General features: G+C 38.3%; 1 protein-coding gene across 14 annotated transcripts; it reads left to right on the forward strand.

Annotated features, from left to right (window-relative positions):
- Nucleotides 1-1,835: 1,835 nt before the first annotated feature.
- Nucleotides 1,836-25,304, forward strand: gpcpd1 (glycerophosphocholine phosphodiesterase 1). 14 transcript variants are annotated; one of them, XM_053613684.1, is made up of 23 exons: nucleotides 1,836-2,139; nucleotides 3,413-3,507; nucleotides 5,845-5,935; nucleotides 6,038-6,122; nucleotides 6,444-6,497; nucleotides 8,677-8,712; nucleotides 8,832-8,907; nucleotides 13,510-13,551; nucleotides 13,638-13,761; nucleotides 13,879-14,107; nucleotides 14,294-14,456; nucleotides 16,330-16,459; nucleotides 17,083-17,137; nucleotides 17,235-17,327; nucleotides 17,534-17,611; nucleotides 17,751-17,790; nucleotides 19,366-19,424; nucleotides 19,516-19,581; nucleotides 19,681-19,817; nucleotides 20,070-20,205; nucleotides 20,509-20,669; nucleotides 23,105-23,247; nucleotides 23,591-25,304. In XM_053613684.1, exons 2-23 carry the CDS (start codon nucleotides 3,459-3,461, stop codon nucleotides 23,593-23,595), a joined length of 2,052 nt encoding a protein of 683 aa, XP_053469659.1. In that variant the 5' UTR covers nucleotides 1,836-2,139; nucleotides 3,413-3,458; the 3' UTR covers nucleotides 23,596-25,304. The 14 variants fall into 14 exon arrangements, with proteins under 14 accessions (XP_053469659.1, XP_053469663.1, XP_053469657.1 ...); XM_053613688.1 differs by lacking the exon at nucleotides 23,591-25,304 and adding an exon at nucleotides 22,960-22,998 and having other exon boundaries at nucleotides 23,105-23,241; XM_053613682.1 differs by lacking the exons at nucleotides 23,105-23,247; nucleotides 23,591-25,304 and adding exons at nucleotides 20,780-20,933; nucleotides 21,292-21,426.
- The last annotated feature ends 58 nt before the right edge of the window (nucleotides 25,305-25,362 follow it).

Genomic DNA, 25,362 nt, shown 5'->3' on the forward strand with positions numbered 1-25,362 from the left:
TGAAAATGTTTTGAAATGGCACAAAATTGCTCCACAGGTCCAGGGTCCCTTGTTCAACCCTGAGCTTAGCTTACTGTCTGTGCATGTTTTTCCTATGTCCATGTGGGTTTCCTCTGGGTTCTCTGGAGGTAGAGTGCATATGATAAAATTAACCCTAGGTTTGAATGAGTGTGTGAATGTGTGTGTGCAGGGTGTCATCCTATCAAGGGTGAATTTCTGTTTCCCACACAGTCCTCCCAGGATAGGTTCTGGAGCCACCTTGACCCTTGACAGGATAAAATAAAAATGAATGAATGTTCTCTAGTTTCCTTTCACCTCCCAAGACATGCCAGTAGGTGAACTGCTAAGTCTAAATTGCTCTTAGGTGTGAATATGTGTGTGCATAGTGTTCTGCATTAGACTATCATCCCATTCAACTTGCCAGGTGTTCCCAGGATAGGTTCTGGATCCCTGAAACCCTGACCAAAATAAAAAAATAAAGCTATATATATATATATATATATATATATATATATACATATATATATATATATATATATATATATATATATATATTAGATTTTTTAAAAATCAAATAATTTTAAAATAATAAAAATAAAAAAATGTTTATGATGGCGGGGTTAAGAACTGCACTGCAGCCAGCCACTAGAGGGAGTCAGAGAAACTTTGGTTTGACTTTTGGTAACAATGTATTTACGCCTTCAGTCTGTATGAGCACCAGTCTCCGATAGAGGGCAGGTTAGTACCGCTGTAATGGCTGAACCCCAGGTCTTGAACCTGTGAACTGGACCAGCGTAGTGACGTAGAGCGAGCTACACTAGAGCAGTGGTTCTCAACCTTCTGTGAGCTCTGGACCCCTAGCATATTTCGAACAATCCACACGTAGGTCTACCCCTCTCACTCCACAACAATTATAGGCTATATATTTAACAGTCATTTCTATATATGTTAATTTATTTTATTAATATTTAACATACATAATATTAACATTGGACATTTAAAACGGAATCACAACGTTTTAAGATTTACTTTTTTTTGTTAGTTACAGTTACATTTATACATTTATACTACAGATAACAACTACCATTAGTGTGTAGCATCCACCTGGATGATAGACAGCAGCCATAGTGCACCAGAACTCCCACCACACACCAACTATTAGTGGAGAGGAGAGAGTGATGTAGCCAATTTAGAGATGGAGATTATTAGGGGGCCATGATAGAAAAGGGCCAATGGGGGAATTTCGACAGGACACCGGGGTTGTACTCTTTACAAGAAGTGTCCTGGAATTTTTAATGACCACAGAGAGTCAGGACCTCGTTTTAACGTCTTATCCGAAAGACTGAGTTATTTATTTATTTATTTATTTATTTATTTATTTATTTGACATTTTATTGTTGGTGTGACATTTAATTTGACTCTCTGAATGATCTTTTGTTTATTTTATCCATCAATGCGACACTTGAACTTGTCTCCCACTCATAGGTTTTTGCAAATTATCATTTTATTTGTAAATAAATTTTTAATAAATCCATCAATGAACGATCGTCAGCTCAGCTAACATGATATTTGTGAATGCACGCGAATGACCAAATTTGTTCATTTTAAAACATATCTTAAATTGTTCTTACATTTGGTGGGCGTATGATATATTTGAAAATATTTTGATACATATTTTGATACTTTCCAACGGACCTCCTGCAATTACGGCGCCGGCCACTAGGGGTCCCCCCCGGTTCAGAAATACTGCACCAGAGGCACAGTATTTTGTTCACCAACGTGACGTCCGTTCAAGGATAAGTAGGAGGGGCTAAATTCCCCTCGCTTTTTGAATGAAAGACTACTGTATGGACTACAATCCTAAACTGGAGAGGTTAACGCATTTACAAAATTAAACATTTTATGTCCTTTGAACATATCAAGTGTATAGTTTAACTGTAGCTCACTACTGTTAAATGAGAGTTTTGAGCCGCTCGCTGGCACGCGCACTGGGGCGTGGCTTATTGACAGTGCAGCACGCTGCGACTTGATCATCATTACACTAGTTGAAAACATGGAGAAGTCTCAGTTCAGCTAGCATCCGACTGGTGCTGACTTTGTATAGTCTGCCTGTGAATACCTGTGAATCGTCCTTCTAAGGTAACTTGTCTAACATTCTTTTAAGTATTCCGTATTAGCCATAGGATGTTTGCTGGTGTTAAAGTTAACGTTGAGTGCCGTATTCAGGGCTCGTGCTCGCTTTGCTGATGCTTTCATCACTATAGAACCGGCTGGGACCGGTTTACCGACAGATAGCCGCCTAGTGGGATACCCGGCTAGTACGTGTTGTTCTCCGTTCTCTGACTATACATTCACGGTAACCTACAATTTTACATTTCAGATGGTTTTTTTAAAGGAAATATTACCGTTGGCATTTTTGGTATTATTATTTATGTTTAAATAACTAGAAACATTAGCTTATTTCAGAGCTAGCTAGTTAGCACTGCGGTGTTAATGACTTTCTTGGCATCTAACGCTAACGAACAGGTAGAAACTTGTCTGATTTATAGTATGCTTTTAGCTCGATTTTTTTAGTATTCTATAATATATGTTAAATCACACCGGATCAGTCTGTGACTGGAATAAAATTGGTTTAACGTTCGATATTCGCAGACGTGCGGAAATTAAGGGACCGTCTCTAAAGTTACATACAAACACGATTCTAACTTCAATAGCATTTGTAGGGAATGACTTACAGTCATATAACCAACTGTAAAGTGTTCATCTAGTTGTCAGCTATAACGCACACCTTTTAGATTTTTGATATTTAACAAAATAAACTATTAAATCATATATAAAATTGCCATGTATTTTATTACTGCATGGGCTCATAGACAAAATATACCCTAATTTAAAGCTCAATAGCATTTGAAGGGAATGATGTACAGTCACACAACCAACTGTAAAGTGTTCATCTAGGTGTCAGGTATAATGCACACCTTTATGGGCCCATTCTCTAGTGAAATTTATAACTAATTTACATATGATTTAATAGCTTATTTGAATACATATCAGAAATCTAAAAGGTGTGCGTCATAGCTGACAACTAGATGAACACTTTACAGTTGGACGTGTGACTGTACGTCATTCCCTTCAAATGCTATTGAAGTTAGAATCGTGTATAACAATGTCGTATGTAACTTTAGAGACGGTCCCTTAATTTCCGCATATCTGCGAATATCAAACGTCCAACGTCAAACCAACTTTATTCCAGTAAGACAGTTAAGTCTCGGTGTCACAGCACAGAAATGGCTACGTACATCTGCAGAACCTTGTGAAATACACCTTACACATTCACGCGCACAGTTTCAAATATATTTTATTTATACTGAGCTTGTTGATGTTTTTGCTGTTGTTTTTGTTTGATTTTCAGGTCTTTCTTTCTGTCCTCTTCCTTTAACTGTACCTCAATAGCAACCATGGAGTGTATTCAAGTGACGCTTACTGTTAGAGGAACTACATCGCTTGGTAAGTGCGATATCTGATAAGAAATCATTGGTAAGCCATAAAATCTTTTTGTCTGCATGAAGTCTCTTTGGAATTTCTGTAGCTTCCGTTTTGAAGGGAACAAAACTCATTTCTTTGCTTTCTTGATTACATTGACCTAATCCTGATCTTTTATCAAGAAGTCCTTTAAAAATCGGACAAAACAGCTGCAACAGGGATACTCAGCTGAGGTGATACAGGCCTGAAATAATGTATATTTATTGGATCATATTTCATCTGGGATCCTAATGCTCCTTGTAGAGTCACCCATGATGAACGGATCCGAGGAGAGAAATCAGGAAAAGTGTCATCTTTTTTAAAAACCCCACGAAAGGTACAGAAGGATATGTAAATGTATCCTGGCTGGATGTATTAGGATTACCAGGACCAGGCCCTGCGGGTGACAAGCGTATGAAACACGCACATAACCTAGCGCAAAATAGTGATATGGAGCCAAGTTGTGGGCTCACCATGAGCTAGATGAAGGATGGGGGTCAAATACAGTGCTTGTCAGTTGGCAGGCATATGATGGACAGTCTTAAGTGTCGTTCACACAGCACCGACGGATGCCGACCAACGCCAACAGACACGTTTTTCGGGTTTTGTCAGATCAGTGTGTTAACCCTGTTTGTGTCTGTTGGCGTTGGTCAGTGTTTGTTTTCACGGACTGAACATGTTCATCGGAGTTTGTCGGTCGTGGGATATCTGAGCAGAGTGGTGTGATTTTTCCAACAAACTCTGCTGTAATCTGACCTGGGCACAAACTGTTGCCATGACAATGAGACAAGCGTCCCTGAAAACGCAGTAGAAACGAAAGCCCGTGCGCTAGGTGCTAGGCGTGCTAATCATTGTTGTGTATAAAATGGCAGATTTCTGGACGAATCAGAAAGAAGAGGGTAAAAAAAGGTATAACGCGAAATCGCTTTTATAACTTGCATTACCATAACTTACTTTTGTGTAAAGATATTGTTCATAACGTATGGTCTAATAATGGTCTTAGCTTACCACATAGCTTACCTTAAGATGTCTTTCTCAGAGTTGTTGAAACTGTTTGGGGGCAAACCGAGAAAATGTTGAAAGCCCTGCACGTCCTCTGTCTGCAGTTCTCCGCATTAATTTAAGTAAACGTCCTGTCTCTTACGTCACAACAACCAAGATTTCACCCACAACCTCTTTCATTTCACTCTTCATCTTTTCAGGTGAAGAACGACACGTAAAGACACCAGTATGAGTAAGAATTTACTATTACTTTAAAAAAGTAATAATTTTAAAAAGTTTGTTGGTGTCTGTTGGGGCAGTGTGAACATGAATCCAACGGGCAACTTTTGAAAGCTGGTGACTGTCGGCGTTGGTCGGCGTCGGTCGGCGTCGGTCGGCGTCAGTCGGTGCAGTGTGATCTAGGATTCAGATGGACCCCTGGCAATAGGATCTGGCTGGCAGCAGAACGTTCTCAGTTACTGACAGGACGTGCATGTCAGACCATAATCGATACTCATAGCTCTATCACCAGTCCGTGGTATCGAAACTGGAAAAAAATCTGATTGGTGTAACTTTATCAGTAGATGTTCATGGCTTGATCTGGTAGTCCACGACCTTGGAACATTTTTTACGTCTGTTTTAACTTAACGCCTGTTGTATTCATCAGACGACCTTGTAAGAGCAGTGAGCCTGAACGGTGGAATGAATAATAGTAGACAGGTGCCTCAGGTTGGAAGCTGTGTGTTTGTATTCACAGGAGAGTACAGTACGGTGCAGGAAGACACCGTAACCTAAACGGCTTTTAATAAGAGAAAAATCTATTAAAGAGGAGAACAATCTCAAACTTAAAGGATAAAGGTCAGATGTCGCTGAATGTCAGATGACGAGCAAGAGTTTCTTTTCTCAATCTTTTCTCACATCCTCCAGTGTTGTGCAATGTCATATTATTGAGAAATCCAGCATAGAATTACACAGCAAATGTTGGACCCAAAGTTCCAGGATGCAATGCAGCTATACAGTTGTGCTGAGTTACAGCAGAGACTCTGCTAGTCTAGTTAGCCATCTATGAGATGACAAACATGATGGTACTGATGAGCATATTAGTATGAAAGTTGAAACTTGACATTTAAACTAAAGAAGTAGTAATACTTATTAATAGTAGTAATAATGTTTCCTACTTGCATTATTACATAAATCTTGGAGGCCATTGAAGACCATGTTAATTATAACGATGAATATTCAGGTCGTTCAGTGTAGATCTCTCCTTTAATAATGCAGCAATTCCAGTTTCAGTTATTTGAGGAATTGTTTTTTTTAATGTTTTAATTTTTTTTGTACCAGGTGAAGTGATAGCAGTAGTTGGAAGCTGCGAGACTCTCGGCAGTTGGTGTTATCAGAAAGCTCTGCCCCTACAACCCGCAGAGGAGGATAGGTATGTGTGCACTTATTTTCACGTTGTCAATACCTTTTATTTATTTATTTTTTTTAATGATCAGAGGTCATTTCTACCATGCCACAATATTTCTTCTTCCAGCAATCTATGGAAAAGGACCATCACAGTTTCAAAGGGAGTACAAATCAGCTATCGCTATTTTAAGGGGTTCTTCCTGGAATCAAAGGTGAGAGCTTTTCTAAACCACATTTGAACACTTAAGTACTCCTTACTAGACCTGTACTAGACTATTTTAGATTCCAAAAAAATGTTAAATGTTTATAATTTTACAAGAGTTTTTTTGTTTTTGTTTTAAGTATTATATTTCAAACTAAATATACTGATGATTTTGCTTATAATTTTAGAACATTTGAATGTAATTGTAGTTCTGACAGTACATGTAAATAGGATTTGCATGCCTAACCGTTTTGTTTCTTTCGTCAGAAAAAAAAAAAAAAAACACTATCTTTCTTTCTCTGTGAATGTAATTTTTTGTATGATTCATCAGTACCTTTTCATAAGCGAAACACGTCAGCCTTGGTGGGAGGAGTGGTGCTACCAGGTTCTCCTCATGCATGTTTACTTTTGGGGAGCTGATAACTGGCTTTTATAGTTTGCTTTTATTGAAAATGGTTGCCTGATTATGGCAAATCAGCATTAAAATAATTTTACTGATATCATGATAGAGTTATTTGTTTGAGTGCATGTGTTTTGAGAACACATTTGACAGCTCTCATAGAATACACAATAGAAAGGACATACAGGCTCTCTGAACACTCCACGCAGTTTTTTAAAACATCTATTTAGCTTTGGTTTTTATATGTAGGACCACTTTTTATGCACCAAGGGTACACATGCATAGGATTCTATCATTTATCTTTTCTGTTTATTACACATGAGTATGGATAATTATGCTTGTTTAATTGTACAGCCCTGTTACTGAATGATGCAGGCTCTAGATTGCTTCCGAGTTAGATATCATTTTTTTCAACCCAATTCCACTGAATAACTAACAGTTAATAAAGTTAGTATTGCTAATTTAGAAATGTTAACTTTTCTCTAAGGTGTAGCTTATGGTGATTTGTAGACCGCGTTAAAGCTACAGCATGTAAGATTTGGGATTTTCACCCTCTCCGGTAAAATAATGATATTTCAAGCTACTTGTAGAAGCAGTTTGTAACATGGGTTGTGCTGCATGATTCTCCACTGGGCAGAATACTCTGAAGGCTGTGACAGGCAAATTATACACATTTAACTAGTATAGACAGCTTTGTTGTACTGACATAGTGTACTGTGGTAGTATGTGGTTTGAGATGTGAACCAAAACAAGAGCTTGTCTTTTAGCTAACGCGCTAACATTAGACAGCTAATTCGATAACACTGGCTTTCCTCGACCCAGTTCTGTTTGTTACTGTGTTACTTCCATGTGTGTACAACTGTGTTACTTCTTTGAGATCATTATACAGAACAAAGCCGATAGTAGTAAACTAGCTGGCCAACACTGGTGCACTAGCTCTGAAACACAAGTCCTTGTGTGAAGGAATTATGATGCGTCAGTGCACTGTATGTGCATGCCTGCCTGGCTCTGTGTCATTAAGGTCAATTTATTGTGAGATGCCTAACTCAACACAGAGAAGCCTTTCCCTTTCAACTGTATTAAGGCGTACTGAAAATCTGGGGGTGGGCCTTTGGCCGTACATCTTTCAGACATGATTAGTTTGGACATACTTAGTCTGAGCTGGTGTAAGAAGCATGTGTTCCCGCCAAATCGAATTTGACAGCTCTGAATTCCTGTATGTTTGTATTATAGAAGTCCAATGGCAATTAGGGCTGCATGATTATTGCCAAAATGATAATCACGATTATTTTGATCAATATTGAGATCACGATTATTTATCGTGATTATTCATTGATTTTAGGGGCAACATATTTTTCTTGCACTTTCACATTTAAATAAGCAGACCGCTGCTTTCACCTCCATGTTGTGCTACATTCCTGCTAATGTACAAATCTTTGCATCAAATTAGAGTGGTCCTTAAAGTGCATCATTTGTAGAAGCAAAATATAAATACAGTTGTACCCAAAATATAGGATGAGTAAAAATAAAAATACCATCAACTAAATGAAAATATGCAATCCAATATAACAATATGCAACCAAATGAAAACAATTCAGGCGTAAGCAGAAAAGCCAATACAGTAGGAGAGACGCAGACAAATCAACCAATAGAGTGGCACAGGGATGACGTCATTTTGCACCGCAACCCGGAAGTGTGACTATGGTGATTGGCTGTAAGTTTAGGAAGTGCTTGACTTGATATGCAGCGGAGTTTTCTATGACCGGAGGACGAACTTTAAACGTCAGTATCGCAGTCGATCATGTTCATGTAATCGTGGGCAGTCAAAATCGTAATCGAGACCAATATTCGATTAATTGTGCAGCCCTAATGGCAATTCACAGAAACTCAGGAACATGTTGTTGTAGCATATCTCCCCTGATACAGTAATGCTACTGTTTTCATTTTTAACCAAGAAATCCTACACACTGTAGCTTTAAATGTTAGTACTGTTTTGAATAATCTTCCCATTGTTGAAGTCAGAACAGTTTCTCTTTTCAGACTGGTAAGTATAATAGTGTCTAGATTTCTTCAGTAAGACAGAAATATGATTCAGATTGTCAAAGTAGTTGTGTAGCCTTGTAATGCCAATGTATTTCTTTTGACTAATGAATCCACTTTTCAGATGTCAACCAACAGTGACTGGGTGGCTGAGAGAGTGGTGACTATACCAGCTGAAATTACTTATTTTAGAGTGTGACTTCGGTTGAGACCAAAGTCTGCTTTAATTGTAATTTCCCCCCAACAATCTTAACACCATGTTAAACATTGAAATTACAGAATGCAGTTGGTCCATGTCAAGTCATAGTCAATAATTGGGAGACCCATCAGCAGCCTCGGTCATTGAGTTACTCAGGTATATAAATGCAGAATAGTGCACGGTTTGGTTCAGTGTTTAAATAATTTGCAAGATCCCTATCCTACTACCCAACTTACTTGTACACCATGTTTTCCCAGTCAAAAACACACTGACCTAATGGCTTCACATCACTTGTCAACCCCTCCTTAGTTACTACATCATGATTTACTACCAATTTCTTTAGCATTTAGAAGTCTATTGAATAAGAGTTAATAATAATTAATTAGTGTTTTTTTTTTTAAATTAATAGTTGAACAAATATTAAGGAACACCATATTTGTGCTACTTGTTTTATTTAGTTGCTTTGTATTTGCTTTGTTCCTTTATATTTCCTTTGTTTACAAAATATTCTATCTAAGGTAGGCTCACGTTGTCCTGTTATACATTCTCCATTTTTTCAAAAAGCTTCAAGGCCTATAGGTGTGCTTATTGTTGGTGCCATGAGGTGTTCTCCAGTGCTAATTACCCGAACAATGTTATTTCTTTGATTTCTTTGATCCTTTTGTTAATACACACTTCCTTGAAGCTTTTTAAAAAAAATGCCTTTAAGATAATTCTTTTCACACAAAAAGATTATTTAAGTTGTAATTACCATGTCATGTACAGAATGAACACCTAACATAAACTTGATTATACAGCTGCAATCAAAATTATTCAACCTCCATTACAAATCATGTTTATTGTCAAAATGTACAGACTTTCAGCTGTTTGCAATGAAAAAAACAAACAAAAGCAATTGAAATAGTTCAGCACAATGAATGCTTTCAGTGGTTTCTCCAAATTCAACTGAAAATGCAACTGATAATGACTTCTCCAGTTTCAAAATTATTCAACTTCGTAGAGCACCATTTTGCTGTTATGACCTGCTGCAAACGAAATGCATAGCTTCTGGCAGCGTTCCTGAGGAATCTTAGCCCATTTCTCATGAGCAGTGAGCAATCCAGTAATATTCTTGGGTTTGCGTGCTGTAACCACCTTCATAGAAAATCCCACCAGAGATTTTCTATGGGGTTCAAGTCAGGTGACTGTGATGGTCCTGTTGAATCTTCCAGGATTCTTCTGCAACCAAGCCTTGGTGGAATTTGAGGTATGCTATCGATCATTGTCCTGTTAGAAGGTCCAGTGACACCCAAGCTTCAGCTTCCTCACAGATGGCATGTCGATTTCAACTAAGATTTCCTGATGCTTCAATGAATCCATCTTGCCTTCCACACGCTGCAGGTTTCCAGTGCCAGAGAAGGTGAAGCAGCCCCAGAGCATCACCGACCCACCACCATGCTTGACTGTGGACAGAGTGTTCTTTCTTCATTCTTCTTTCTCCAGATATACCGCTGATCCTTCGTGCTGAAAAGTTCCAGTTTTGTTTCAGAGCTCCACAGAACAGAATCCCAAAACTCCTGTGGCTTATTTATATTATTTTGAGCCGACTTTTCTTGTGCTTTTCGGTCAGTAGTGGTGTGCGTCTTGGAGTTCTGGCATGGAAACCTTCTGCGTTTAGTACACACCTTACTGTGCTCACTGAAACCTCAGTGCCTGTTGCCACAAAGTCTGGCTACAGGTCTTTTGCAGTCACTTGAGGGTTTTTCATAACCTGCCTTCTCAGAAATCTGTTTGCAGCCGTTGATAGCTTCCTTTTTCTGTCCGGTCCAGGTATTTAATTTATTTTTTGCCCCAAACCAGTTCAGGTATTTCAATAATTTTCTGCCCCTAGCCATCAGGTATTTTATGTGTTCCAGCTCAAGCACACCTGGTGCAACTGATGAAGCCCTTGATTAGTTGTATCAGGTGTAGCTTGAGACAACACATGTATTGCATATTTGTGCTGTTTGAGGGATTTTATTCAAGGGATTGAATAATTTTGAAACTGGAGAAGTCAGTATAAGTTGCATTTTCAGTTGAATTTGGGGAAACCACTGGAAGCATTCGTTGTGTTGAACTATTTCAATTGTTTTTGTGTTAGTTGTTCATTACAAACAGCTGAAAGTCTGTAAATGTCGACAATAAACCTGAGTTGCAATGGGGTGTGGTGGAAATTAACAAACACCAGTAGACTCATCCTCTCTGATGAAAATGTTTATTACAGAAAGATGAATACAGGAACAAGAATCAAGCGCTTCTGGTTTCTTTGTTTCTCACACACTATATATATACTGAAGATGTCAGTGTATGTCTGCACATCCGCTAATTTCAGTAGGGAAGTGGAAACCATTAAGGCAACGGTTCAAGAACAGGTCAGAGGTTCCAGCTATCTCTGTGTTTACAAGTTCGTAGAAGATGTGCAGACAACTCTAAAGGTAGTAACATGTTTGTGTCAGCACAAGTTCAACATAAAGTTCAAAAGGAGTTCAGAACATTCTGCACTTCTCTAGCTAGATAACATGGTCTGATATAGATTGACAGAAACAGAGATGAGTTTTTTAAGAAATAAAAATACACGGACTTAATACATTTCTTTCACAGGGGGTTGAATAATTTTGATTGCGACTGTACATCATGTCATGCTTCATGCTTATATGAAATAGTCATGTACAATAAGCCAGAGGTATTTCTAGTCAAGAGCATTTAAGGTTTGCTGTGTGAGTTTACAGATTTTGTTGTCTGTAAATGGCACCAACAATAAACACGCATTATAAACCACAAGGTGTGCTTATTGTTGGTGCCATGAGGTGTTCTCCATTGCTAATTACCCGAACAATGTTATTTCTTTGATCCTTTTTAACGCACACTGCCTTGAAGCTTTTTAGAAAAAATGCCTTTAAGATAATTCTTTTCACACAGAAAGAATATTTAAGTTGTAATTATCATGTCATGTACAGCATGAACACCTAACATAAACTTGATTATACAGCTGCAATAAAAATTAATCAACCTCCATTACAAATCAGGTTTACTGTCAAAATGTACAGACTTTCAGCTGTTTGCAATGAACAAATCAAACAAAAACAATTGAAATAGTTCAGCACAATGAATTCTTCAAGTGGTTTCCTCAAATTCAACTGAAAATGCAACTGATAATGACTTCTCCAGTTTCAAAATTATTCAACCCTTTCATGGCAAGCATCTTTAGTACTTAGTAGAGCACCCTTTTGCTGTTATGACCTGCTGCAAACGAGACACGTAGCTTCTGGCAGTGTTCCTGAGGAATCTTAGTCCATTCCCCATGAGCAATGGCCTCCAGTTCAGTAATATTCTTGGGTTTGCGTGCTGTAACCACCTTCTTCAAATCCCACCAGAGATTTTCTATGGGGTTCAAGTCAGGTGACTGTGATGGCCCTGTTGAATCTTCCAGGATTCTTCTGCAACCAAGCCTTGGTGGAATTTGAGGTATGCTTTGGATCATTGTCCTGTTGGAAGGTCCAATGACACCCAACCCTCAGCTTCCTCACAGACGGCATGTCGATTTCTCCTAGGATTTCCCGATGCTTCAGTGAATCCATCTTGCCTTCCACACGCTGCAGGTTTCCAGTGCCAGAGGAGGCAAAGCAGCCCCAGAGCATCACCGAGCCACCACCACGCTTGACTGTGGACAGAGTGTTCTTTCTTCATTCTTCTTTCTCCAGACATACCGCTGATCCATTGTGCCGAAAGATTCCAGTTTTTATTTCATTGTTCCACAGAACAGAATCCCAAAACTTCTGTGGCTTATTTATATGATTTTGAGCTGGCTTTTCTTTTTCTTTTGGGTCAGTAGTGGTATACGTCTTGGAGTTCTGGCATGGAAACCTTCTGTGTTTAGTACGTGCCTTACTGTGCTCACTGAAACCTCAGTGCCTGTTACCACAAAGTCTGGCTACAGGTCTTTTGCAGTCACTTGAGGGTTTTTCACAACCTGCCTTCTCAGAAATCTGTTTGCAGCCGTTGATAGCTTCCTTTTTCTGTCCGGTCCAGGTATTTCATGAATTTTCTACCTCTAGACAGTTCAGGTATTTCACATATTTTCTACCCCCAGCCAGTTCAGGTATTTCACATATTTTCTACCCCTAGTCAGTTCAGGTATTTCATGTGTTCCAGCTCAAGCACACCTGGTGCAACTGATGAAGCCCTTGATTAGTAGTATCAGGTGTAGCTTGAGACAACGCATGTTTCGCATATTTGTGTTGTTGTGAGGGATTTTATTCAGGGGGTTGAATAATTTTGAAACTGGAGAAGTCATTATCAGTTGCATTTTCAGTTGAATTTGGGGAAACCACTGGAAGCATTCTTTGTGTTGAACTATTTCAATTGTTTTTGTTTAATTTGTTCATTGCAAACAGCTGAAAGTTTGTACATTTTGACAATAAACCAGATTTGCAATGGGGGTTGAATACTTTTGATTACAACTGTACTTCATGCTTATATGAAATAGTCATGTACAAATATCCGGAGGTATTTCTAGTGCAAAGCATTTAAGGTTTGCTCTGTGAGTTTGCAGATTTTGTCATTTTAATTCTGGCATTTTAATGTTACATTTAAATTAAAAAAACTGAGTACATCAATTTACGATCTTTAAAATGGAAAGAGCCTTCATTATGTAATATTGCTCTGCCCTGGAGATTCCTCTTTTATAGATGAGAAGTTAAGGAAGATGAAAATAATACTAACACTAGTTTTGTCTTACAGAAGTGGACCATGAAATTGATGATGGGCAGTTTGGATTCTGTAGTAAGTTGCATATAATTTACAAATACCATAAATAAGTTTTGTGAGGTTGTTCCAGCTTTGTGTTAAAGTGAGGTGTTGCCATGCAGACGGTGCTGAATATGTGGATTCTGGCTGGTTAACGTGTCAGACAGAGATCCGTCTACGTCTCCATCACTCTGTTAAGCCACCAGTGTCCATTACCAAGAAGGAATTCAAGACATCTCGCTTTAGGTACTGTTCATTCACAGAAAGAGCATTTTTGTTTGTTTGATTTTTTTGTTGTTCTGGGTTTTTTATGTGTTTTTTTTTTTTAAAGTGTGGAATTTTAAGTGTATTTATATACTCTAGATTGAAATTGATGCTGGCGGGTATTGAAGAGGAAGATGAGGAGGAGAGCCCTTCGTCCAGGCACAAGATGACTACCACACTAGAGATTAGTATGATCAGTGATGGTGGCTATAAGTCCCGTCATACCCAGCCAGAGTGTGGCTACGCCCTGGAGCCAGCGCAGTGGACTGAGTACAGTATTCACACTATGGAGCCTGACAACCTTGAGCTTGTGTTTGAGTTTTTTGAGGTATGAATTATGATAAATCCTGACTTTTATTTCTTTATACTCCAATGTTACCCCTGTAAACTTATCTAATTTCTGTCTCGTTAGTGTGGGTGGAGTTTTTATATATAAGTATAGCTTTTAAATAAATTGCTTTAAAGAAAGCTCAGAATTTCCCATTACTCACTGTTTCCCATGTTTATCCTTTAGGAGGACCTAAGTAAAAAAGTCGTTCAGGGTGACGTCCACCCAGGTCATGTTGGCATCGCCTGCCTCTTATCATCTTCCTTTCTGGAAAGTGGCAAGGATAATGGAGTGGTTACTCTCCCAATCATGAGCAGAAATTCCAGGCAGACCATTGGCAAAGTCAGAGGTATGCAGCAGTGCAAAGCATAAAATCATGCAGATACGGGCAAGCAGCTTCGGGTAATGTTCACATCAATCATCAGGACGGGGAAATAATTTGAAAAATGTAGTCTGGTCTGATGAATCTTGATTTCTGCTGGTGCACACAGATAATAGGCTCAGAATTTGGTGCCAACAGCATGAATCCATGGACCCAACCTGCATTGTGTCAACAGTCCAGGCTGGTGGAGGTAGTGTAAGGGTGTGGGGAATGTTTTCTTGGCACACTTTGGGCCTGTTAATACCAATCAATCATCGCTTGAATGCTGCAGCCTATTTAAGTATTGTCGCTGACCGTGTGCATCCCTTCATGGCCACAATTTAACCATCTTCTAAAAGCTAATTGCAGCATGATAATGCACCATCACAAAGCAAAAAAAAAAAATCGTCTAAATCTGGTTTCACGATCATGACAATGAGTTCACTGTTCTGCATTGGCCTTCACCGGATCTGAATCCAGTAGAAAATCCCGTCTCAAACTTAAAGGATAACGGTCAGGTTTTTTTTTTTTTTTTTTGTTAAAAACTCAATATTTTACAGCAATTGTCAATGTCATCATTAATGAGAAGTCCAAAGTAGATTTAGTGGAGACAGCAAAAGGAAGACTTGCTGAATGTAATGCAACTGTCACAGTTAGCAAGGAGGAGATGCAGAATGCATGTGCAGTAAAGAGCTTTATTAAGAAAATCAAGCAGACATATCCAAAACTTGAATCAGTAACGTGGTCGAAAACAGGCAAAGGTCAGGCGATCAACAAACAGGCATAAGGCAGGCAAGGCAAAAGGACAAAACGAGAAAGTAGACGCAGGATCAAAACACTATAAACATGAACACAGGACAAAGGCTTGGTATGGAGAAAACACTCTCAATGCTTTGCCCCAAACATAGACACACGACGGGTTGAAATAACAAACGTAATCAAGGGGGAAACATAAACACCTGAGAGACAAAAAATTACATAACGGGCAGAGACATGACATTAACCATAAGAAACATGCGTGTCGAAAGTCAACAAAGTCATTGTCACTGAACCCGGGTCCAGGCTTCAGAGTGCGCTGCATGTTTCTGCGTGAGGGGAAATCTTAGACAGCAACTATATGAACAAATTACACATGGTTACAGCAGAGACTCAGATTGGCTGCTTAATGAATTACAATATGACATGCGCAATGGCATTCACAGTGGTATTAGACTGAAAGGTGAAGCTTTGGAGAGCCTAAAGCACTGCTGCATGACTCTCTTTAGGTAGATTGAAACGGGAGCTAAATCCCACTGGCACCTCAATCAACAGGTTGTAAAATTGTATTGTGGGTAACGTAGGAAACTGTTATCCAAAAGTGAAAACAGATTAATATAAAGATGAAAGAAGTTTAAACTAAAAAAGTGAACTCAGAATTTCATTAAAAAGTGAATTCTTTTTTTTTTTTTTTTTTTTAACTAAAGATCACATTTTAATTATAAGTATTAATATGCAAGTCATTCAGGGTGGATTTTCGCTCTGCTTATGTGCATCATATCTCAGCAGGCCATAGAAAACAGAAAAGTGTGTTGAAGAGAGGCTGTCTGCCAATGACCTTGAGAAACAGTCCTCTGCTCTGTTCTGTCACTTTCTTTAGTCTATTTTCCCATCATATGTCTAATCTGTTGACACTCACATTTATATCATTTACTAGAGATTTGTCCTTCCGACACATTTGTTTATGTCAACATGTTAAAGTACTGCCATGTAACTATGTAAAGGCATGGGCAGTGCACATAAACAGAGTCTTGCATGTTTAGGTGTAGCTACAGTTGAAAGACTGGAGGAGGTTTTAATGTTAGATATGTTGTGTGATTTACAGTGGACTACCTGGTTATTCGGCCTATTCAAGGCTTTATTTGTGACATGAACCAGTGTTACACTAAGTACTGGAGAAAGGGGAGTGCTCTGGATGTGGGCCACAGAGGAGCAGGGAGCACACATGCTGCCAAGTAAGCCCAAAAATGTTCTCACACTGAACCCCTTTCTGTGCTGAGTAATCTCAAGGGAGCTATGGTTTTCTTAACTGTTCTTATATTTTTATAGAGTGTGTATAATTACGCCTTATGTTATACACTGAGAATTTAGGTTAATTTTTGTTATTGATAATAGCCATGAAAAAAGGCATATCTATTATATTTGCATTAAGTGTTGTACAAAAACCTGTATTATTTTTCTCTATAAGGACTCATTGAATGGAAAACATGGAGCATGGAAATGTGGCTATATGGAACAAATGTCCTACTTTGCCATCTGGTTCAGAATGTTTTCTGTTAACCCCAAGCTTAATATTAGCAGTCGACAAATTTAATCGATCTCAATCACCTAATGTTGCAACAAGTTTTGGCCTGTCAGTGTGAACTTGCACATTTTTATTGGAGAGATGTTACTTTGTATCTGTATTTCACTAAATGTACTTTTTTTTTTCTTAACTTACTGCTTAACACCCGTGTCATAACCATCCATCCAGCTGATAGATTAGTTTCCAGTACACTGAAATGTGGTTCTAAACATTCTTTTGTTTGGTTTTTGTTTGTAACTGTATATTTCCAATTGATGATAATCTCTGTTGCAGACATCACAAGATCAGGGAAAACACAATTGCCTCATTTCTAAGTGCTGCTAATCATGTAAGAACATTACCAAAGTTGCTTCACTTGCATATATGTATTTAATTGATGTTTACATGTAATATAACTCTCTAAATATCAATGTCTTCAAATATAGGGTGCTGCCTATGTGGAGTTTGATGTCCATCTGTCCAAGGACTTGGTTCCAATCGTGTACCATGATCTTACATGCTGTATTTCCACAAAGAAGGTGATTAACTTGGACTTGTTGGAATCGTTACACCCCTAATCTAATCTCTATTTATTGCTTTTACTAACAGAATAATAGCTGCCCTTCAACCCCAGGTTTATCAACATGTTTGTTTTTTTCTTAGTTCTGGATGAAAGATTGCTTTACTAGCTAATGCTGTAAACCATTATAAAGCCACTGACGGCATTCTACATTGTGTTCCACAGAAAAATGACAAGAATTCTATGGTGTTGTTTGAAGTTCCTGTGAAAGATCTGACATTTGATCAGCTTCAGCTTCTTAAAGTAAATATTTACTTACAACTGGATTTCATTGTCCAAAAATATATTTTTGCTCAAATATATCCTATTAAAATCTAAATGTCTGCATATCTTTTGCATTTTGTGAATGACACACGTTGAATGCTCTTTCTGTTTCTTACAGCTTGCCCACTCTACAGCTATGAAGGTGCATGATCACAAAGGTATATTCCATCATTAAGGCAAAGTAATACCTCTGCATTTAGCAGGCTTGTGCGATATAGCCATTTTTACAATTTCTACACGATATTATTCTGTGACGTTTGCTTCAGAATTTCCATTAGCCGGTAAATACCGATTTTTGGCCATTAAAATTTTAAAATGTCCAATAAAGTAAAAAATTGTCAGACACAATTTCCGGTAAAAATATTAACATGAAGCAGACGTTAGACAAAGTATGTTCGCAACTGCATATCTAAATAAGCTCTCCACGTATCTCACCATTTTTACTTTCGCTTTTCAGCAGACCCATTCAACAACACAAGCGTCTCTGTGCTGGTCGTCTCTCTCTGTCTCTATCTCTCTCTCTCTGTCTCGCTCTCTTGCTCGCTTGTTACGGGAGGCTCTGAAAGCACAAACAGACACACACAAGTAAACTCAGGCTAACCACTCACGTTTGACCACGGCCCCACTGCCACAATCGCATATATGTTCGCTAAACTTTATCATCCCCGGACATGTTGGCCAGCAGCAAAATTCCTTAGCGGAAACTCTGGTTTGCTCTGATTATATAATATTACCACCAGACCTGTCAGCATTTACACATTGTGCCTAGGAGTTCTGCAATTTAACGTCAGAGTATGCTATCAGTTGAAAACACTAAAAGTGTGGTTTTTTTGGTATGGTTTTTTTTTTAAGGGAAATTGAGAATATTTTGAATTCATTAATGTGAAATAAAATATATCAATGTATGTTCAACTTAGGGTTAGAATGCCACCGAAATATTTTGTCCAAAAACAACACTTTCTGTTTTTGACTGAGGAAAAACAGGGCAAAGATTAAATAGGCCTACAGTAAAATGTCATATTTATCATCACTTTATTATGCTCTCCCCTACTACTACTTAAACCTGAAATAGTGGAAATACGTTTTCTGGTCTTCATTTAGGTTATTGTTTGTGAACAATTATAGTTTATTGCCTTTTTTTTTTTTTTTTTTTTTAAAAAAAGGAAAATCAAGAGCAGGAGAAAATCTTTCGCACATCACAAAGATGATAGAAGCCTATCATTGAATCATATTTTTGTATGTGATTGTGACGGGGTGAGGGGATTTATGAGTAAGCGTAGTCTACAGACATGTACAGCTTTAAAATGCATAACAGCATGTTATGCATATCTACGGTGCTGTGCATAAAACCCGCCTTAAGGGAATGCTGATTGGTTGAGGCAGGGAGGTGTGTCCAGTTGTGTACCTGAAAATGTTTCAGAACTTTTATCAAGGGTTGCAGATTAAAATTGTTAAATTAATAATAGCGGTATCGTATAATATATAATATTGTTAAGTGTTATCGCATCCACTATTTTTGATTCATTCAGCAGTGAAACACAACACTTTAGTGTACTGTACATGTTCTCGTTACATGCATGTATGATGGCAGACACCTGTGCCACTGCTCACACCTGACTAGACTAGTGTGTCATATTTATATTGAACTCTGTTATACAATTACCTTGTTCTTGTTCTAGCTATGGAAGAGAGATCTCCAGTTAGATGTGACTGATTTGGGCATTTTTATTAAGATTTACAGGATGAAGAGGAGTATGTAGATGAACATCAACCATTTCCTTCACTTTCTCAGGTATTCACCCAAACAAGATCAAGTGTTCCCCACATAGAGATTGTGCTGAAAATGTTTCATATTTCAAACTACATACATTGTTTCACTGCAGATCTTTCAGACCGTTCCGGACTCTGTAGGATTTAATATTGAGCTGAAGTGGATAGCCCAGATGAAGGTTTGCATTCAAGTGTATCTGTTGTTTAAGTGTTAATAAGACTTAAAGGGTGGTACAACCTGTTGTATCATTTCCTCCATTGCCCTCTTCTTGTACTAGGATGGCTCCTGGGATGGAAACTTGTCCACTTACTTCAACATGAACCAGTTCCTGGATGTCATCCTCACATGTGTGCTCCAGAATGCTGGAAAGAGAAGGATTGTCTTCTCTTGCTTTGACCCTGATGTGTGTGCGATGTAAGAACATTATTATAATTTTAAAAAAAATTTTTTAACTCTTTTGAGTGCTGCTTTCATCCATTCTGGAATGTAATTCTTTCTTTACATGTATATGGTTTAGTTTTCTGAAAGTGCTAAAAGGGCTTGTTTATTGTAGATCAAGTTGTCCATCTGAGTTAGCTATGTAAATGTATCATGCATAAAGTTTTGGATGTAGTCATTCTAAAATTAACTCAGTGTCGAGTAACCATCCTGTGCGTTATGTTTTAGGGTGCGGCGGAAGCAGAACAAATATCCCATCCTGTTCCTGACTCAGGGCGTGTCTATGGTCTACCCTCAGCTGATGGATATACGCTGTCAGACTACACAGATTGCCATGAGCTTTGCTCAGAGCGAGAACATCCTGGTGAGTGCAGCTTGATGTCCAGACTATCTTCTGTTGCAGTGATATTTGATCAGAGAGCTGTGACATAGTGAGACGCATAGTTATATCAAAAATCAAACTATAACAAATATTGATTCATTCTATAATTTTAACAGTTTTAGTTTATAGCACATTGCAGTTGTTTCTCTAAATATATTTACAAGTATATATACAGTACTTGCAGACGGTGACTGGCACTGAATGAGCTGCCAAGTGGCCTGTTTACAGTTTTTTAAGTTTGTCCTTTCGTGTATGAAAGGAACTTGTGCTTGTTCCTGTTCACAGGGTATCAGTGCTCACACTGAGGATCTGCTACGCAACATGGACTGCATTACAGAAGCCCAGTCTAAAGGCCTGGTGGTCTTCTGCTGGGGAGATGACAACAATGAGCATGAGAACAGGAAGTTGCTCAGGGAGAAAGGCATCGATGGCCTCATTTATGACAGGTTTTATGATATTTTTTTTTGTGTTCATGTGTCATTATATAATCATGATTGTTTAAGGAGCTGCAGCTTGCTCAGGTCACTGAGTACATCTCTATATGCATTTCTCCCAGCAACTCTAAAGATACGAGTGATGAATCCTGCGTTTCAGTAATGCAACTTGGAATATCCTGTGTGCATTTTCTGCTTCAGTTCCTTGTTTCTCTTTCTGTCCCTGGTTTTGACACACACTTTCACAATCACCATTATATCTGTACATACACCAATGTAGGTACATTATTATCTACAGTAAAGTATTATCTACAGTCGATGTAGTGATTGGAGATACCAGCTGACTAAGGCATTTGTAGTAATTGCTGATCTTGTAAAATCATTAGGTCACATGCACGTTATAATCTTTATATCCATTACTAAGTCATCACCGTGAGGTCACGTGTAATAGTAATTGTGCTACAACTTTAGCTAAATTCCACGATCTGCTGATCAGACTGCCACACTGAAATTATATTTAAATTATTCTTACTCCTCCAGGCTGGTTGCATATATTTTTCTCATTTTCTCTTGATCACTTTATTTTCCCAACCTTTTAAAGCCACTTTACTATTATCTCTCCTCTTTCTTGCAGAATTTCTGAATGCTTGGTGCCAAATATCGGTGTTTCAACTACCTCTGATGCCAGTAATGTCTACCGACGTCTTAGTTGTGTTTGGTTTAGTTTCTGGCCTTCCTGGTTTCTGCCTGGAAAAAAAACGTGTTCATTTACAAGCACTGTTGCCATGATGTACTATTTTGTGGCAATGATATCTAAGGCAGTAGAAATGATAACTTGACAGGTAGAAGCAGTCTTCTCTGAGGCTGTTTGACCATACAAGTGTATGACCAGTTAGGCCTATAGTGAAATTGCTAAAGGTTACGTTACATGTTCAGCTGCCTGTTGCATCATTTTGAGAAGTGTCCTAACCAATTTGATTTAGGTCACCTCATTTGTGTTTTCCCAGCATTATACAATTTTTTTTTGCACAAAAGTGTTGCATTTCACTCGTTCACAAAGGGTTTTCAGTTCAGTGCATGTGTTAACTAATCTCTGTATCCTCAGGAGCTGATTTAGTTAGGATTGAATGGCTGCTTTGGCTCCTAATTCAGCATGGCATAGAAGCTTGCTTTGTAAAGCTACAAGCTGTCTCATGAATTAAAGAACTTAGAGCTGATGTTGTTGCCTTAGTATTAATAATTGTTGCTACTGTGGATCCCCAGTGGCTAGCCTACAATTAAGTGAGGAATAAAACAACGGCCTATGTGGTTATCCGAAAGAATCTACTTTGGGGTGTGTGTGTGTGTGTCAATTTTGATGAGCAGCACTTGAGACAGGTGGCAGATTTAGTTGACACGTTGAGCAACGACACATTCCGAACTAATATAAGAAAGGCATGACAACTGAGTACATCTCAGTACAGCTCATAACACAACCCTATGTTACTTGTCACTTGACACAGGACTTATATAAACTTGACCTCAGCATTGATGAAAGCTGCCTTTAAGACGTAATGGAATAAACTACCACACGACAGACTGTCATACAAAAATAATCCATGTAGGGGAGGTGTGATATGGCTCGACACGAAGCTGAGTGCTATTACTACCCCGAAGTGCATTACTGTCATACAACCACATGGTCTGCGGTGTTATTCCTATTAAATATTAAATATAACTATTAAAATTGAATTTATTAATGAAAAGCACGTTGAGCATTTTAATGGTTTATTGTTAGATTTCATATTGTGGATCATCCGCAAGACAAATTAGCTCCTGTTATCACTTCTACTATACCTACCATAAACAGGGAAAGAAAGTGATGATGGTGAGGTAACGACTATCTAAAAAAACAACAACAAAAAACACAGCTTGTCATTTATAAACCACTGACTATTTATATAACCATCACAGTTCTACATACTATTTGCGTACCTTCTAAAAGTACAATTTCGAGGAGATAAAACATTTATTAATGATCATGTATACCACTGACCATGATGATCTGGATTATTGGTTGATTTGTATTTTTCAGTACTTTTCGCTTTTTGCCGTTATGATTGTAAAGGTAGACACATGAAAACGATTTGCTTGTGGAAGTTTGCATTGTGACTCTTAATTTCAGCATGGCCAATTATGCAAATTTGAGTTCTTTACAGTGTAATAATTAAGCATTGTTCTTATACTACATATATTACCCAATTCTGCTGTATTTGTTTTGTTTTTTATGATATAAATGATGGCATCTGAGCATTTATATCAGAAAGGAGACATGACATGTGAGGATAATGACACATGACATGTGAGGATAATGACACTGCAACATTTTTAGATACAGCCATTTTGTTCTTAGTTAAAACTTTTGTTTGATTGTAGCTTTTTTCTTTCTTTTTTTTTTTCCTAACCAGAATCTGTGAAGCCCAGATTGAGCAGCCTAACATCTTTAAAGTAGAAGAGAAAGTGTCTATAAAAGAGGTGATTCCTGAGGAGACGCTGAAGAGTTGTGCCTGCTCCACATACAGTATTTCCTGCACAGCTGTGCCTTGCTCAGGTGAGGTTCGAGGAGGCAGCGGCGTGTCGGACACGGGCCTCAGCTCATCGTGAACTCAACAAATTCCAGGCTTTTATAGCACAGTACAAATCACCTACAAACACACACACTGAATGCACCTTCTGCCTGGGTGGTTTTCACCTAAGCAATGTTTTTTGCCAAATGATAACTGATATAATGGTATATGCTTGATCACTTTAAAATATATATTAAAGAAAAGACTCCGTATACTTCGTGTCCACATGGACATTCCTGATGTATTTACTCAATGTGTTGTAAATGTAAGTGCTTTTTAAATGTATTATAGTAGCATTGCCTTGTGATTTTTATTTTTTTCCTTTAGTATAATCCACCCACGCACGGTGGCTTAGTGGTCAGCACGTTCGCCAGCACACCTCCAGGGTCAGGGGTTCGATTCCCACCGTGGCCCAGCGTGTGTGTGGAGTTTGCATGTTCTCCCTGTGCTGCGGGGGTTTCCTCCGGGTACTCCGGTTTCCTCCCCCAGTCCAAAGACATGCATGGTAGGCTGATTGGCATGTCTAAAGTGTCCGTAGTGTATGAATGTGTATGTGAGTGTGTATGTGAGTGTGCCCTGCGATGGATTGGCACCCTGTCCAGGGTGTACCCCGCCTTGTGCCCGATGCTCCCTGGGATAGGCTCCAGGTTTCCCCGTGACCCTGAAAAGGATAAGTGGTATAGAAGATGGATGGATGGATGGATGGATAATTCCCCCCATAACAGCTATTGTTGCCATACCTGATTTTATTCTCCATAAGCTGCTTCATTACTCTGTATTTTAAATATTTAACATTGTTTACTAGAACCTGCTGAGTGCCACATTTTCAACTTGTACAGCTTACTAAAACTCTTTGTCCTTTTACATATTGCAGAATTACTGTTAAACTTCAAAATTAAGTGTGCAACAGTAGTATACTGTATAAATCAAATCAAAACTGTGATTTGAAACGTTCAAGTAAAAAGAATGCTGCACATAATGCACAAAGCATGTCAATGGGCAGAAGAAAAGTAGTAAGGCTAATGTTGATGAATCCCATAAACTAAAAGTAAACACTACGCTGCAATTCTATATATCTGCTGAATGTTAGCATGACTGTGTCTCCGTGCTGGAAGTGTTCTATCTAAGTAGGGGCATTAAAAATTTCTCCCACTCTGCAGAGCAATGGGGCTGTGCTCCATGTGTCTTAAACATGCTCAAAACACTGAGCTCACAGTGTGATCGCACTTGGAAATGAATTTCATCATAATAATTTCTTAAAATAAAGTTATTTAAGAGAGGTTATTTCTGTGTGTAGGGTTTTTTAGTGTTCATAGGACTGTCTATGCTGAATTTTGGAAATGTCTTACTTTTGGAGGCATTGTATTTTTCATGCATCAATGATCTGGTCCTAGCTGTTTTATGTGTTTATGCAAGGAAGTCAAGGAGCCCCAATAATTAACAGTGTTATTTGATTGTTTGCTACTGTGCAAGTTTAACTGCTTCTCCACCTGAACTGCATCACACAGCTGGTACCCAGTGCAAACTGTACACACAAACCCACAAATATGAAGTGTTTTATACAGTGCCCTCCATTAATATTGGCACCCTTGATAAATATGAGAAAAGAAGGCACTGAAAATGTGTCTTTATTGTTTTAGAATTATATAAATATAGTTATATTTTACAAATATCTTTTTTTTTTGATAAACTTGTGTTTTGTTTGCAATTGTTTGATATCCATGAGAACAGAGTGTTTTTGTGAATTTTTATGAACAAAAGATCAAAAAGCTAAACAATAAAGACAATTGTTCACAGCCTTCTTTGCTCATATTTAACAAGGGTGCCAATATTAGAGCACTGTATTTACAAAAGCTAACTTTGCTTTAAACCCCTTCACAGTTTTTGAGCCACATATTGAAAACTTGGGCATGTGTGCACATGCTTAAGTTGATATTTCCATATGGTCTTTGAAAACCAACCCAGCAACTCCTGGTTATTTGCTGGAGTTCCTGAGAGTGAATGCTTTAAGCAAATAAAAACCTTTGCAGGAACAAGATAAGCTCCTTTTGTGTGTTTGTGTTCAATCTGCAGGAACCACCCTATTGTTCTCTTTTTAT

Source organism: Ictalurus furcatus, chromosome 25 (assembly GCF_023375685.1).
Source record: "Ictalurus furcatus strain D&B chromosome 25, Billie_1.0, whole genome shotgun sequence".
Taxonomy (NCBI): Eukaryota; Metazoa; Chordata; class Actinopteri; order Siluriformes; family Ictaluridae; genus Ictalurus; species Ictalurus furcatus.